Raw genomic sequence first — 16,563 nt, 5'->3', positions numbered from 1 at the left:
CTGTCTTTTAAGAAAATATGAAGGAATGCCTTGGCTTCTGCAGGATACCCTGTGGAGATCACTCCCATTTACAAACACACCGCCGGACTAGAAAGCCTTCCATTGCCCAAGTTCCCGCCTTCCAAGGAGCATAGCAACTTTACCCACACATTAATTTGTTTTCAGTGAAAATGATTCAGTACTATTTGCAGTGCTTGGTCCATAAAAACTATCTGCATCAGGATAAATGGTTTTACTTTTTCACATCTGGTCATCTGCTCCTAGGCTATGGCATCATCTATTCTTGCTTCTTGTAAGGGGCAATGAATAATTAGTTTCTGGTATCATTAGGGGTTGTTCATACTGGCTAATGATTAACCACTCCAGCTCGCTCCAGGATATGGAGTTTCACTGGAAAATCGAGTCTCATTTCAGATCTTTGCTCAGGAGAGTGTACAAATCTAATACAAGCAAGAACCAAACTCACATACCAAGTAAAGACTGATGTAACGTGTAATCCATGGTAGGACAGATCACGGCTCAGTTATAGTGACATGATGGGTTGTGTTGGCCCTGCTTTAGCTAGCCTCTGATCTCCTGTCACCTCCAGAGGCAGCCACCCCTAATAGTTTTCTGAAAAACAGCTTTGTACTATTTTTAGTGTCTGTATGTGTGCAAACAGTCATTGGCCATATAGTCAATGGTGTAGCACACATATAATGGTGATTTCATAAGATTGAATGGTCTTGCCAGTTGTGGTACACATCTTATTCCCAGCACCTGAAAAGACAGAAGCAGAATATTTCTGTGAGGTTCAGGCCAGCTTGGCCTATGTAGTGAGTTTTACACCAGCTAGGGGTACATAGGGAAATCTATTCTTAAATAAATAAATAAATAAATAAATAAATAAATAAATAAAGTGACCTAGTGATATCATATCCATTTTGGAGGACATTGCATGATGTCTACATAATGAAATCATCTACAAAACATTTCCAAATGTATTTCCATTGTTAAGTGATGAATCAGTCTGATTTTCTCTACCCTGTAACAACAGCAGCAAATTACAGTGTCTTTACCCATGTTTTTTAGTGATTTGGATTCCTTATATACTTGTAAATTTCCAACCTGTATATTGATTTGTCAAACCTTAAAAACTACTATTTCTCCCCCTAACTCGTGTGTATACATGCCTGTGGGTGTCCAAGGAGGTCAGAAAGTGGGCACGGATCCCATGGACCTGGGCTCTTCAGTAGATGGTTTTGAGCCTTCTGATATAGGTGCTAAGCACTGACCCTAGGTCCTCTGGAAATAGAGTCATCTCTCCAGCCCTTGTCCCACTTCTTAATGTCAGGATGTTCTTTCTTATAGCTGCAGTGTCTCTTCTGGAACTAATGTCTCATGTATGCTGTTAACTATTTACTCTAGCCAGGTAGTGGTGGATCATGCCTTTAATCCTAGCACTTGGGAAGCAGAGGCAGGCAGATTTCTGAGTTCAAGTTCAGCCTGGTCTACAGAGTGATTTCCAGGACAGCCAAGGCTATATAGAGAGAAACCCTATCTTGAAAAAAAAAAAAAAAAAAAAAAAAAAAAGAAAGAAAGAAAAAAGAAAACTAACCAACCAACCAAACAAACAATTTATTCTGGTTTCCTTGCATTTGAGAAAATAAACAAAATGCTTTTCGAAAAGGTCTCCCATATGTGTGTGTGTGTGTGTATTTGTGTGTATTCCATGCTGTTTATTTCTCTCACGCATATACACACACAGAGATATAAAAAATTTAAAAGTAAAATATGGCTATGATTATGAACGGACAAGAAGAAATGAGAATGACAGATGTATGCACAACAAGCTGATTCTCTTAAACACAGAAATTTTAATTTAAGGGAAAAAAATAAATGCAGGGGCTGGAGAGATGCTCAGGGGGTGCGAGCACTTCCTGCTCTTCCAGAGAAGTTCAGTTCTCAGCAAGAGCCCATGATCCTCCAGCTAGCCTGGGCAAAACCTTCTTCTGACCTCCAAGGTGAACCTGTACTCATGTGCATTCGCATGCACATAATTAAAAAAATAAATCTAAGAATTAGGTGCAACTCATTTTCATCTAGGAGATAGACCAAAAGGAAGCCAGCAGCTTCAGGGTTAGTTAGCAAGACTGTAGAAAAGAGAGGGGTTTTAACTAAGAAAGGACATTTGGAGGTTACCTTGGCAATATCTGGATCTTGGTGTCTCTGATGTCTAAGGCCAATCTCTGCCTTCATTATCTGTATGACCTTCTAGAATGACAGATTCCCTGAGAGCCAAGTAGACTGTGCCCAATATTTTGCTCTGTGCTGTTTAGCTATGGCACATTTGAATGTGTTTAAGTTATCTTGACTTTAAGAAAAATATAACTTATTCAACTAATTTGGATATTAAATGAGAGTATTTAAATGTTTCAGAAAGTATGAAGCACATACATGAAGATACAAGATGTTGAAAATAAAGGGGATAAAGACTGAGCTCAATAAGGCCATTGTCAGAAAAAAAAACACAGTTCTTATCCTAAAGACAGTAAGAGATCATTTATCCCAAGCCAAATATGAAAGTGACTGTGTTTGGGTAGACCCCAGAGACATCTTCCACCATGGAAGTTATCATATGAACTGTTAGTCATAAACTAAGCTATACACGAACGCATTTACCAAATAATCCATTGGTGGGGCTGAAGTGAGGTAAAATTACAGAGAAGCCTGACATGCCCATGGCTACTGACCTGCTGAATTAATATCTTCTCAAGATTTTGTTTTTTTGTTTTTCGAGACAGGGTTTCTCTGTGTAGCCCTGGCTGTCCTGGAACTCACTCTGTAGACCAGACTGGCCTCGAACTCAGAAATCTGCCTGCCTCTGCCTCCCAAGTGCTGGGATTAAAGGAATGGGCCACCACTGCTGTTTTTAAATAAGATTTGTTTACTATTATAAATGAGTACACAGAAGAGGGTAGCAGATTTCATTATGGATGGTTGTGAGCCACCATGTGGTTGCTGGGATTTGAACTCATGACCTTCAGAAGAGCAGTCAGTGCTCTTACCGGCTGAGCCATCTCACCAGCCCCCTTCTCAAGATTTTTAACTGAGAGTCAAAAGAAGGGTAGACCAGATAAAGAGACAGGTGATAAATGACAGACTTGCAACAGGGCAGAAAGAATCAGCCTGGGTGTGTAGCTTTTCCAGGGAATGTCAGCCCTCATCACCTAGGTAAAGAAAAGTGGGAGACTGTGTTGACTTGGAGAAAGAGATCAGTAGTGCCAGCTACTTACACCTCAACAGGAGAATTATTCTGATAATGTTGATAAACTCATCACAAGATGGCGGGGACCAGCCCATGCAAAGACAATGGTTAGCTCTTGCCTTGAGCAGCCAGAGATCCCCAGAGCTGAGATGTGACAAGATGATTACAGGTTCCTTGTGCAGTGTTGGAAGCCCAGCAGCCTGCATATTTTATAAATATCTGCCCTAGCTGGGCTTCCAGGGAAAGAGATCCAATGACTGTGTGAGTCCCTCCAGGCCCAGCACCTGATGGGAATCATACCTAATCGATTGTCCAGATGAAACAAACACCTCTCTCAAGCCTTTGACAGACCTGGAGCCAATAATAATAATTACACTTATTGCTACCGGGTACCTCTCTCAGCCTTCCCAAGTTTGTGCCATTTGAGACTATAAAATAAATTTTGTCTTTTTAACAGCTCTGCTTGTCTTAAGACATAGCAAAGAAAAAAACAAAACACACCAAACACACACACACACACTCACCCATCCAGGAAATGATAATGGTGAGAAACGTTTATCACCAGGCCGTGAGAGCGCAGGACAACCGTTCGGTTGCACTTAGATAATTTGATTATGAGGCATAAGAGTTCAATAAGTAACACGTGGCAACAACAACTAATCCGAAGTCACTTGACTCAGTTACACGGAGACGCCCTGACACAGCCAGAACTGAAGCTTGTTTTTCCGCCGTGCAGACAGCGGATAAAAAATATTGCGGATGTTATGAGCTCGCGCTGGGGGGCCATTTCCCTTTTCTGGAGTTGTAAAGACAGGGCGCGCAGTCCGGCAGGAACGCAAAGCTTCTAACGAGCTTGGCTCCGGCCTTAGGGGGGTGGAGTAGGGGTGGGGGAGGGGCACCGTAGGGCTTCAGCTGATCTCCGAATCTGGCCAGCGCGCTCCGGCTTCCTAACTGCCTCGAAATGATTTACATGAGCAGAAGGTGTGCATTGGCGGGGTCCAGCTGGCCTTCGCGTCACGGTGAGTTTTAATTCTGCGTTTTCCTCCCGTCCTAGTTTGAAAGAGGCTTCTACTCTCTACCGGCTCCCGCTCGCCCCGTAAAGTTTGTTTTCAAACCGTAAACCCGGTTTCCATAAGTGGCTGCGGGAGAATCGCATTTATTAACCAGGCTGACTTGGGAGAAAAGAAAAGCTACCTTTGTGTACATAATGAGAGCCACCGCGTGGCCGCGGACAACCGCCGGGAAGGAACGTTTCGGCCTCGTGCTGCCGTGGGTTGGGCTTAGCAGACCCGAGGCGGGTTCCGTGGTGGCCCCCGAAGCCACTGTCCAAGTTAGCAACCAAAACGAGGAGGCAGTCACCGCCGGGTCGGGACCCGGTTCCTGCCACTCACTCCGTCCAGCTCCTCCTCCCTGCGTTTGTCCTCCCTCCTCTCCCGAGTCCTCGGCGGATGTGAGCCACCAATCCCAGCCACAAACACCCCTTAAAATCCCAGAGCGAGGGGGCCCTCCAACGGGCGGCCGGGCCCTTCGCGGCCCCCTCCCTCACCACACGAGTCCCGCACCCCAGCGCAGTAGCTGAGTCATCCCCAGCCAGGTCCCGGACAGCTCTGCCCCCACCCCCGGGCGGTTTGCACAAGGGCTTGCCAGCCGGTGGGTTCTCCCTGGACACTGTCGTGCAACCGTCTCCTGCGCTGATGCGCGCGTGTGCTCTCTTACCGAGCATTCTGCAAACCACAGGATTTGGGGAGGGCAGGGGTCGTTTTAAGGTTCCTGCATGCTTACTGTGACTCTTCCTCCATTTGGTTCATTTTGGAAAAACCACCCAAGCTTCTTTTTGACTCGGGGTTTTAACGAGCTCCTCGGAGGAGGCGCGGCGGAGGCTTGCTTTAATTTCCAACGTAATCATAAACAGGTTCCAAAGTCTAGCGGGTCATCCTGTGGCCGCCTTAGTGTGACTCGGCTTTAACCTTGTTTTCACGGGTCTGTCTCCTCTACCGGATCTCCACGGAGGTCACAAAACCTGAACAGCCACAGAGCCGAAACTGGAGACAGACACCGGCGGTGACGTCGCTGCTCAGCTTATTTACGTTTGGGGTTTTTCTTCGTCGTCCCCCCCCCCCCATGGGGAAAGTCTTCTGTGACATGTGACAGTTGGTTTTCTTTCTTTTTAACAACCGGGCATAGGTGAAAACTAGACCCAGAAGTGTGCACATGCGCGTCTCGAAGTCAGCCAAAACAGCATCTGGCTTGCATTTGGGGAGGGGGAGATTCTTCTTGGAACTCCCTTTGGAGCGCCCCTCTCAAGCAAAATAAACCAATAGGAATGAGTGTTTATTTAATGGCTAGTTTCTGTTTGAAATAATGAAGGATGGAGGGGAGTGTCCTCTGGTGGGATATTAGCCTACAAAGTAGACACTGTTTACCGAAACAGATGAGCAGTCCCGGCGTAGTCGCCCTTCTTTTTAAAAAGGTGCGTGGGGGGTGGGGGAGTCGCAGTGGGATACCCGCACGCTCTGGCCGTCCCCTAGCTGAGACGTTTAAAGAGCATGTGAGCATGACAAGTGTCTATCCACAACGTGTTAGATTTCGAAACTGCCTTGCAATCCAATCCGGAACTCAGCTTTAGCCCGAGGGAATAGACATTTGCCCACGGTGCCTATGTCTGCTCCCCCACACCCCCAACACACACACACACACACACACACACACACACACACACACACACACTGTCGCTATTGGCAGAAGAGTTCACGAGGAGGAGGGTGCACTGTGCCTCGCCGGCGTGTCAATGGCAGCTGCGCCTTCTGGAAGAAGTTGGTTCTTGTCCGGAATACTTTTCCTTCAGTGCCCCACCCCTTGAATCTGAAGCCGCTGCCTCCGGCGGCTGGAGCAGGGACCAAGGAGTTTGGGGCAGCTGTCAAAAACAAGGGTGGGGGTGTTTTTTCTTCTCTGGGGTGGACCAAGGAGACATCCTTAAACCTCTCCCCATCCTTTGAAAACGAAATGCACTCTTCGCTAGCCCGGGGAGGAAAGGCCCCAAAGGAGAAACCAGTGTGGCTGCTGAGGGATGAGGGATGAGGATGGTAGTCCTCCCACGGGCAGGCAGGCATGATCCTGCTTCTGGGTTCCGCCAGCCTGGAGAGGGACCGGAGTTCTCGGCCCCCAGAACCAGGGCTGTGGAGCTGGAAGGTGCGGGGGAGGGGCAGAGGAGCGGCGGGGCGGGCGGGGGACGGGGCGGGCGGCTGGGGGCGGAGGCAGGACCTCCTGTACCTTCCCTCTGCTCTCTCACTCTGACAGCGCCGAGGTGCGCCGAGTGGAGCGGGAAACAAAGGAGCCGAGTAGGGAGGGGAGTGAGTTGGGCCAGGGAGAGCCCCCGGCTGGCTGCCAGAAGATCCCGGCTGGAGGAAGCCCAAGTGTCACTTGAATTCCAACCCAGAAGCCAGCGCCTGAGACCCGAGCACCTTGTTTAGCAATAGTGGTTGGAACACTCTCTTGTAAGTTACCGGAGCACCAGTGAAGGAGGATCATCCTCTACCCCCCGCCACTCCACTGCGGCTGGCTCCTAGAAACCCCAGCTTCACTTCTCGCTGGGACTCGAGTTCCAGAATGAAAAGCAAGAAGGGTAAGGTTGCGGCAGGCTGTGAGAGCCTGAGGCACCAATGCGGGACATGTGCGGGCCGCGCCGGGTCGGGGGACGCTGACTTGATGGGACTTTTCCGCCCAGTGGCTCCCCGGCTGGAGGGGTGGCTGTTCTTTGTTGAGGCTGTGTCTCTGATGGCAGTTGGTGTTCTTTTCCTTCTAGACACAACACGATGGGCTGTTGTGGGGAGACTTAGCCGCGCCACGCTGCTGGCACGTTGTCAAGAAACACGCTCAGCTCCTTGTTTGTGCGCCTCCAAGTTTCATTGTCTTCCCTGACACCCCATGCTCGGCCCAGCCGCCGCGTGGTTTCTAATGTTGTTTCTGGGACAGGGCTTTGCGGTCGATGTTCAAGGGGATCCTGGTACCTCGCTTTTTCCTGTGGAGGGTCCTTGGCGCATTCCAGTCTTACCTTTTGTTTAAAAGTTTGTAGTTCCGGGTATTCTCACTCCTCACCGGATCCTGGCACTGTTTTTTTTAAGGGATGTGGTGTTTTTCACTATCAAAGGAATGTGATCAAGGACCCCATACATACCGCCCTAGGGTGAGCATAGCTTTGGAAAGATGGACTTTAAAAATTTACTAGCTTCTGAAAGTTTTCCCACGATGAATTTAGGACAGCATGAGTTGTTAGAACACAAGTATCGTGCAGTCAAAAACTGTCCAAGTGTGACAAGCAGCTTGGTTGTAAGTGCAAAAAGCGAGGCTGTCATTGTTTCCACCAAGCTTTACAACTAAAACTTGCCGTCAGTCTGGTTTAAAAACAAAACACACTGGGGAGGAAGGGGGAAAAAAACCCAAAAGGTCATAGACTGTGAAGTTCCTTTTGAAGCTAACTTTGGAGACCCTGACTGGGAGGTCCCTCGAGTGTTCCAGTCGTGGACTGGAGTTGGCTTTTCTGTTGTGATTTATGTGGAGTGGTTCAAAACAGAAGTTAATCGCTTGGGGAAGCGCGGGGGAGGGGGTGCGCTAGTGCGCATGCCCGGGAGCTTCCTCGAGTTTGTTACTCCACATTCTTTCAGACCTAGACCTCTACTGCAGTTCCAACGGAACACGGTTATGGCAGCTGCCGCGGAACACACTTCCCCACGGGGTTTCTCCCCACTTTCTACCTTATAAAGTTGTGCGGATGTTATTCTGTGAGAGACCCTGAAACGTATGGAACTCATGAAGACCCCGGGTACTTGTTAAGTAGGCCTCCTTGCTCATTTCCACCCTGGGACAGTGAGAATGTGGGCGCTCTGAGTTGGGGGACAGTTTAACTGAGTTCTGGGGAAAACTTAAGGGTTCCTCTGTAGAGCCGTGTCACCCCTTGAGGTGACTGACAGATCTAGACCCCAGTGGGAGGCCTTCTGCTTCAGTAGTACCTAAAAGAGGATAGTTTGGTTTTGTGTGGCTCCTGGGTGCCAGAATGTAAAACTGGGTTTCTGTGGGTGGGGAGGAAGGCTGACGACTACCTTCCCATTCAGGCTCCACCCTCTTGGGTGTCCCCTTCCCCAGATGCGAGGTCTAGAGCATACATCAGTGGTCCCCAACCTAAAGTGCGTGGGTTCCCCAAGTCAACCACCGACCGATTCATGGAAAAGGTGACGTGTTGGAGAGGAAATTTTGCTGCGACTGATTCGAGTTTCTCGTTGGAAGAGCTGAGACTGCTAAGGTTGTCCTGGCTCCTTTTCCCTTTTTAGGCTTCCCCAGCACATGGTCTGGGAAGGGGGCAGACCCTTGAGGATGTGAGCCGCACCGCCCCATTTCCTTACTTCCTTAGGGACCAGTGGCCAGCTCGGTTGCTAACTTGTACAGTTAGAAGGCGGGCCTCAGTTGGAGCTGAAGAACAAAAGCTGCTTGCTCTCCTCGTGCCCCTCCCTCTTCTGAGAGCCTCCACAGCCCTGCCTCCCACTGTCTGAAATTACCTGAGAGGGAAGGGTGAGCTTCCCTGTCCTTGGGCCAGGACTGCTTAAACCTGTCCCGTCTATTGTCTGTTTTAAGAAAGTGAGCATCTTTCAATTTTCCTAAAGACAAAGACTGGTATATGATAATAAAGTGCCCTCAGTAGGAAGCCAAGACCGCCCGAAAAGAAAGAGCTCCAAAAATGGCTTTAAGAGCAGGCTGGAAGAGGGCTCAACTAGGAAAATCCCCAAGTGTCCTCGCGGGGTCTCCTAGCCTGTTGGATCAGTTTAGGGCTGAATTGACTGGGTCCCTTCTAGCCAGCTATGGATTTAGTGCCTTGGGTGTGAAGTTCCATCCGAGTTACTTGTCCATAGGGAAGAGACTACTTAGGTTTGGTTTTCCCTTGATTCTTTTTCCCCCACATTCTTTTTCTAGTCTCCAATATATCTTTAAAGTCCAAGTGCTCCCCACCCCCACCCTCCCAACTTCCATGTTTCATGACTTCAGAAAAAGAAAGTGAAGATGCAAGATTTGCTTCACAGAGACGTGGGCTCCACGGGCCATCTTATGGCTTTCTGAACAACATTTCCTTGTATGTGGATAGAGTAAGAGGATTCCAAATCTGTCCCACACCCACCTCTCTCCCTCCCCAACCGCATTTTTTTTTTCAAAGTGTAAGCAAAGCGAGACGATTGGAAACAAGTCCTAACTGGGAAACTTTTCAAAAGCTCTGTTACAGTAGGAAATGAGTAACAAGGAAAAAAGTCTTTGTTTTACTAAGTCGAGCCATAATAAGGAGGGAGTTTTAATGAAAATAGCCTTGACAGTAGCAAACGTGGTCTCACTAAATCTAGCAGCACTAAACGTATCAGCTGGTGCGCCCAAGGCACCAAGTCTTAACTTCCCCTGTTCCTTCATCCTTTGTGCATGCTTTGGAAATACTTATAAAGAGGTCCAGGGGCCTGGCTTTCTTTCTTTTTTTTTCTTCCTCAAATGAACAGAGTCGGCAGTTTGGTGTTGCTTAACAGAAACCTGCTTTGTGTCCCTAACCTATTCTGAAAGATCATGCTTCTTGTCAAACTCTGAGCGAGCAGATCAAAGGGCAGGCTTTAGGGGTTTTTTGTTTCAAGCACTTTGTTATTACCAATTTACAGTTGAGAATTAACTATTCAATGAGCAAATTTTCACACTTTTTCCCTCCTAGATTTAAAAAAGAGGGGGAAGGAAATAAGTAGTGTTGAAGAATGTCTGGCTTTTCTGAAGTTGGGGGAGTTGAAGCAAATTGCTTTATTCAAATGTGCTTAGTTACCCAATTAACCTGACATGTTTAAAAGTTAGATTTCCTTGGTTACCAAAGTAAATGAGAAACTCATTTATAATTGAAGGGTTTTTTTTTTTGTAATTAATAGTTTTTCACTCAAATTTCAATATGGGTTGTTTTTTTTTTAAGTTTCTCAGATTCTGAACAATGAAAGCACTTTCAGTTTTAAAATTGCCTTTTCTTTAAACTTTTTTTTTCTTGAAACAGATTAATTTCATCTTCAGGAAGGAATTCTTCAATTGCATGGCAGTTAAAAATGGAGGGTGTTTGTGGTTTATTTATGGCAGTTTGTTAAGCCTTAAGCTACAGTGAATTTGCAAAATCATCTGCCTCTTTTGTTAGAACCTGCTTTTACTTTGTCTTTGCTGGCTTTGAGCTTTTCCTGTAAGGAACTCCTTCTAGCACCTTCTGCCCCCTGCAGTCCAAAGCTAAAAATGTGTCAGCAAAGTCAGTCTGCTCCCAGTTGTAAAATAAATTCCTTTAAAATTCACAGAGTTGATGTAGCAGTGCGAAGAATATTCTGGTTTTATTTCCTAGATCAGTGAGTAAAAGGACTTAATTAGGACTGAATAAAAAGCTATACAAAGCTAAAGAAAAGACCTTTGAGATAAACAGAAGCAGTCTCATAGATGCCTGACTTTTAGGTTTGAAAGGAGTTAATAGCATTTGTTAAAAGTGCTCTAAATTTCAAAATGACGTCTATGCAAGTCCAGCTGGCCTGAATTTTCACTGAACTCTGATTTAAATACTCTGTAGGGTTTGAATTCTTAGCATTTCCGATAGGATTAAAGTATTTACTACCAAAATAGCTTTCTTTGTAGGTTGCACATATTCAATTTTCTTTGTCATGTAAGAATTAGAGACTCTTGGGTAGCATTTAGTTTCATATCTAATTCACAGTCTTAGAAAACCTTCAAGTATATAAAAATGTACAGTGCTTGCTTTAGCCACAAGCCTTTCATGTAAGGAGAGAAAAGAGCATATACTATGTCCTTGTTCATCCGGCAGTGGTGGCACATGCTTTTAAACCCAGCACCTGGGAGGCAGAGGCAGGCAGATTTCTAAGTTTGGGGCCAGCCTGGTCTACAGAGTGAGTTCCAGGACAGCCAGTGCTACACAGAGAAACCCTGTCTCTAATGAGTGATGACCTTAAAGACAAGGTCGTGAGGGCCATTACCACACTTCCCGGCACCCTTCCTGTTCCAGGCCTTTCCTTGGAGACCTTGGCCCCGACTGAAAACTTCACACTCAGTAGTTGAAAAAACACAAGGATGTGAACAGTCTGAGTGACTTAGATTGGCTTCCCTGCTGGTGACAGCATGTGACCGTGGGTCTTGTCCTTTGTCAGGTGTTGTTGCAGCGTCTGGCAGTGACTCTGAGGATGAAGACAGCATGGACAGTCCTCTGGACCTTTCCTCATCAGCAGCCTCTGGTAAGAGGAGGAGGAGAGGCAATCTGCCCAAGGAATCCGTCCAGATTCTGCGAGACTGGCTGTATGAACACAGATACAATGCCTATCCCTCGGAGCAAGAGAAGGCACTGCTGTCGCAGCAGACTCACCTGTCCACACTACAGGTAAAGAGGATAAAGGCTGGTGCCAGAGTTTGCCCCGTGGGGTGCTGGGGTTCTAGCCCAGGTTTGAGATATGCCCCTAACCTATGCATACACACTTTCTTACCAATAGACATTTTGTAGTGCTCCTGTGTGCCAGATTATAAGCTCTTCTCTGGTGCCTCATAGAGGAATGGGGGAAGAGAGAGAGAAACAGGATCTTTTCATTGTAAACTTTATAGTGTGAAAAGCTAATAATTGGATATTTAATAGAGGACAGAAACACTTGACACTCATCTGTCAAGAAGCATTCCCTTCAGTGCCTAAAAGAGAAGGAGGTTAAACCTTATTCTATTGCCCAGGAAACTGGTTTGCTATTTAAACACGGACAGACCTTGGTGAGGTAATTGTGTTGTGTCTGTTGACACAGTCATTTGAACTGAGAGAAATCAGTTACTGGGAGGTGTGGCCTCTTTTAAACAGGAAATGTTTTTCTGTAGTTGATTAACTTAAATGCTAGGGCAGTAGGTAGGAGGTTGAAACAGACTTAAAGGTGAACTTTAGTTAAAGTTATTTATTTTTAGGTATCTGAGAATTTGCACCTTTCCCTTGCCTCTGAAAGGGTTAAGGATGATGGCACATCCAAAGTTAACTTGCCTTTATGACAGACTGACCCAGCTTAGATGCCTCTGAATTGCTTGTAAGGCCAGAGAAGCTTTATTTTAGTTTATTTTTTAAATCATTGCTTTTGGGCCGCTGGCATACTAGGCAACTGCTCTACCATTGAGCTACCTCCTTAGTGCCAGATGAGCCCTTTTTATTACCTCTTTAAATCAGGCTGCCTACACAGGATGTTTTGAGAACCTGTTTGTCAAGTGAACTGAGAGTATTGAAGCAGACCCTGTGTGATTTCAGGTCTGTAACTGGTTCATCAACGCCCGTCGCAGGCTCCTCCCTGACATGCTGAGAAAGGATGGCAAAGATCCAAATCAGTTCACGATTTCCCGCCGTGGGGCCAAGATTTCAGAAGTTAGCTCTATTGAAGCTGCAATGGGTATCAAAAACTTCATGCCAACTCTAGAAGAGAGCCCATTTCATTCCTGCGTAGTTGGACCCAACCCAACCCTAGGGAGACCAGTGTCTCCCAAACCTCCCTCCCCGGGATCCATTTTGTCTCGCCCATCAGTGATCTGCCATACCACTGTGACTGCACTGAAGGATGGGCCTTTCTCTCTCTGCCAGCCAGTTGGTGTGGGACAGAGTACAGATGTACAGCAAATAGCACCCAGCAACTTTACAGACACCTCTCTCATGTACCCAGAGGATGCTTGCAAATCTGGGCCCAGTCCAAACCCTCAGAGTGGTCTTTTCAACACTCCTCCCCCTACTCCGCCAGACCTCAACCAGGATTTTAGTGGATTCCAGCTTCTAGTGGATGTTGCACTCAAACGGGCGGCAGAGATGGAGCTTCAGGCCAAACTCACAGCTTAACCGTTTTCCAAACAAAACAGTTCTCCAAAATATGGTCCTGATTGCCGGGGGTGATGGCAAGAGATGCATTATTTTATATATTTTTCTATTAATATTTGCACATGGGATTGCTCAAACGAAGCTTCCTGTTACTAAGATGTCTTCAATGGAATAGAGTCATTCCAAGAACTACAAACTAAAGCTACTGTAGAAACAAAGGGTTTTCTTTTCGAATGTTTCTTGGTAGTTTCTCATAATGTGAGATGGTTCCCAGTATCATGTGATCTTCTCCCGACTCCTTTTTTTTTCCCAAGACTGTGCAATACTTAGAAGCCCTCGCGCCTCTCTATTCCCGTGTGGAACGTGACGCCCACATACAGTCTGATGAATAAACTTTCAGTTTTTTGTTTGTTTGTTTGTTTGTTTTTTTATTAGATTCAAGCAAGTATGAATCTAGTTGTTGGATACCTTTTTTCATGATGTAATAAAGTATTTTCTTTAAAAGTTATTGCAATGAAGAGCATTTTCTTGAAGAAAGTACTCAGAACACAGTAGGAATATAGCACACCCATGAGAAGGAAATGGGGGGGCAGGGTAGACTTTGACTTAGGGTGTGTGTGTGTTGTGTGTGTGTGTGTGTGTGTGTGTGTGTGACTGCTTTGAAGAGCTTTGGACAACAAACCACTATGAATAATCAGGATGAGTGATATTTACTCTATTGGATGGGAAGCTTGCCCTTCAGTCTCTACTTAGAGATGAATGGCTGATTGCAGTGAGGTATCAGCATCAATTCATGACTGCATCAGTACTGAAGTTTCAGTAGTGAGCTGCTGTGTATTTTAGAAGGGCCCACACTAAGTGGAAGGCTCTGAGCAACTGGTCACAGCTTACCTCTCACAGACAAACACCGCCAGCAACTTTCCTGTGTCTTTCTAATATTCACTCTGGTTGTACAGTGAGGTAAAGCTTTTGCATTGGAGTGTGCACTACTTTTCCTGCATGCTGACAGGACCAGGAAGTCACTGGCCATGACCATATTCTGAGTTTATTAAACTCTCCAAGTTTGACTGCTGCAGCATGTGCAAGTATGATGTTAGGATAGAACGTTACTTACAAAGCCTGGTTGGCCAGAAGGGAATCGGTTGTCACATGCCACAGAACCATTCCTACAAAGCCATGCTTACTGTGAGGTTCCTTTGTTGTTAAAGGCCCATCCTGTGCATTCCTGCTGCAGCTATGAACTGAGGGTGCACCACAGCTTCTGGAGGGCGATTTTAGAGAGTAGGACATTCTTTTTTTTTTGGTTTTTTTGAGACAGGGTTTCTCTGTGTAGCCTTGGCTGTCCTGGAACTCACTCTGTAGACCAGGCTGGCCTCGAACTCAGAAATCCGCCTGCCTCTGCCTCCCAAGTGCTGGGGTTAAAGGCGTGCGCCACCACCGCCCGGCTAGAGAGTAGGACATTCTTGCACACTGAAGTTTGCCTAAATGTGAAAATCGCTGCTACAGAAAAAGAACACTCAAAAAAAAGTTGGTAAGCATTGCAGAAAACCCACAGTGAAGACCCAGAAGTGTAAGGAAATGAAGGAAAGATTTCAGCTGGGTTCTGCCAGAGGGTGGCTTGACCATAGTACAGATGAGGTGGGTAAAGAATTACGTTCACTTGAAAGCTGGATCAAAGGTCACAAACACTACTATAAATCCTGATGACCTACCTATGTTAAGCTCTTGCTCACATTAAAAGAAAAAGAACCCCAAAATAAGAGCTGGGGAAGGAGTCAACTCAGGCTTAGAGAAATGCACAAGGCCCTAGCAAACAGTTAAACTCAAGGTTGAAGGCAGTTTTCCTCTGAGCTTGGAGACTCAGGTTCTCAATCACTGATAGATAGTAAAATAGTAAATAGAAACCATTGTTCTGAAAGGTGTAGTTCAAAAGCCATCCTATCAGCTGGGCATGGAGGCACACCTGCCATCCCAGCGCTTAAGAGGCAGGATCAGACCGTAGAGACCATCCCTGCTATTTCTTGAGAGATTCAGATTTAAAAGAAAATTATTCATGGGGCTGAGGAGTATTCTGTTGGCAAGACACTTGCCTAGCATGTGGGTGACCCTGGGTTCTGTTCCCCCATTACAAAAACTGGGCAAAGTGGCACATCCCTGTAACCCAATCCCATATTCAAAGTTATACCATGTTACACATGAGCTTGGCCAGCCTGGGCTACTTAAAACACTGTCTCGGACTATTGGGTCAAAGATGAAGGGAAATAATTCCTTTGCATCTACTGTTTACATGGTATAGGTTTTTGTTTGTTTACTTTTAAACTTCTGTGTTTAAATACCATCTTTTCGGGCATATTTCACTGGGTTTTTCATTTAGTCTCTGCCTTTGAGTCAAGTTGTTTAGTCACTTTACACCTCATACATTCCCAGCACCAAGCCTAACTATCTCTTGATGTATATGTAGTCCATGTATGTATGGTTTTTCCTTGCCTTTGTATTCCTCCATTGTTGTCTCATTTCAGTTTAATTAATATTTTCTAATATTTTTTTTTGTTTTTATTTTTGTTTTCAGTCATGAACTATGTAGTTAGCTTAATTGTTGTGTTTTTTGTCTCACTAAATAGACCATGCTGGCCTTGAACTCCCAGAGCTCCACCTTTCTCTTCCTCCCAAGCTCTGGAATCAAAGGCATTCTCCACTCCACTCAGCTGTACTGTTAATTCTGAGTGGTAGTAGGGACTAGAACCTTCAGTTTACTCCTCTCCAGTGAAGAAGGTCTCTTTACTCTCCCCCTTTGCTTTCATGGGTCTGTTCAAATAAACATGTCCGTACACAATAAACTCAATCATACAGATAAAAGTTTTGCTTAAAAACAACCATCCTCAGCTTGGTCTGGCTTGGCAGAACTTGCCTTTAATCCTAGCCTTAGGGAGGCAGAGGCAAGGGGATCATTGTGACTTCAAGCCAGCCAGGGCTACATAGTGAGACCCTCTCTCAAAATGACAAAACATGAGCTTTGTGGAGACTGTGTGTGTGTGTGTGTGTGTGTGTGTGTGTGTGTGTGTGTATTTGTTTAGCATTTCTGGTGCCTTCCATTCTTTCCTGTAGACTCAAGTGACATCTAGTGTCATACCTCATGAGCTTGAAGAACCCTCCCAAAGGAGTGTAGTGTGAAATGGTTCAGTGGAAACCAAGCTTGACTAACCTAAGCTCAGTTCTCAGGGCCCACCTGTAGAGAGGATTTTTATTGAACTTTCATCTTACTTTTGTCATGGAAGGATGCTTTCACTTAGGGAGAATTTTAGGTTGGTACTTTCCTTTGGTGTGCCTAAGACATAGCCTCTATCTGTCCCTGCTCTTTCTGAGGAGATCCCAGCTCTCAAGTCTTCGTCGTTTCCTTACCTCAGTGTTACTTTGGAATTTCAGCAGTTGACCTTAATGTGGCTAGGTA

The 16,563-nt window shown here is 45.9% G+C and overlaps 1 protein-coding gene and 1 long non-coding RNA gene across 9 annotated transcripts; one reads left to right on the top strand and one right to left on the bottom strand.

The window, feature by feature from the left end:
- Positions 1-217: 217 nt before the first annotated feature.
- LOC116088886 lies at positions 218-3,950 on the bottom strand. The gene is made up of 2 exons (XR_004118061.1): positions 3,772-3,950; positions 218-759 (listed from the first exon to the last, which is right to left on the bottom strand). It is a non-coding gene; the product is annotated as an uncharacterized LOC116088886 (long non-coding RNA).
- A 197-nt stretch (positions 3,951-4,147) lies between these two features.
- Positions 4,148-13,629, top strand: Tgif1 (TGFB induced factor homeobox 1). Of its 8 annotated transcripts, XM_031368705.1 has the most exons (4): positions 6,271-6,436; positions 6,545-6,869; positions 11,443-11,669; positions 12,561-13,629. In XM_031368705.1, the coding sequence occupies exons 2-4, from the start codon at positions 6,854-6,856 to the stop codon at positions 13,134-13,136; spliced, it is 819 nt and encodes a 272-aa protein (XP_031224565.1). In that variant the 5' UTR covers positions 6,271-6,436; positions 6,545-6,853; the 3' UTR covers positions 13,137-13,629. The 8 variants fall into 8 exon arrangements, with proteins under 8 accessions (XP_031224563.1, XP_031224571.1, XP_031224565.1 ...); XM_031368703.1 differs by lacking the exons at positions 6,271-6,436; positions 6,545-6,869 and adding an exon at positions 4,148-4,266; XM_031368711.1 differs by lacking the exon at positions 6,545-6,869 and having other exon boundaries at positions 6,220-6,436.
- Positions 13,630-16,563: the final 2,934 nt, after the last annotated feature.

Source organism: Mastomys coucha, unplaced genomic scaffold, assembly GCF_008632895.1.
Source record: "Mastomys coucha isolate ucsf_1 unplaced genomic scaffold, UCSF_Mcou_1 pScaffold14, whole genome shotgun sequence".
Classification (NCBI taxonomy): Eukaryota; Metazoa; Chordata; class Mammalia; order Rodentia; family Muridae; genus Mastomys; species Mastomys coucha.
This window is presented reverse-complemented; position numbering and strand designations above follow the sequence as displayed.

What these genes read in the sequence shown, in the direction of transcription:
- Tgif1 (XM_031368711.1), top strand. Translation starts at nt 6,322, where the DNA reads ATGAGGATGGTAGTCCTCCCACGGGCAGGCAGGCATGATCCTGCTTCT. An exon ending in CAGGGCTGTGGAGCTGGAAG is followed by an intron (nt 6,437 to 11,442) that starts GTGCGGGGGAGG and finishes GTCCTTTGTCAG; the next exon opens with GTGTTGTTGCAGCGTCTGGC. An exon ending in CTCACCTGTCCACACTACAG is followed by an intron (nt 11,670 to 12,560) that starts GTAAAGAGGATA and finishes GTGTGATTTCAG; the next exon opens with GTCTGTAACTGGTTCATCAA.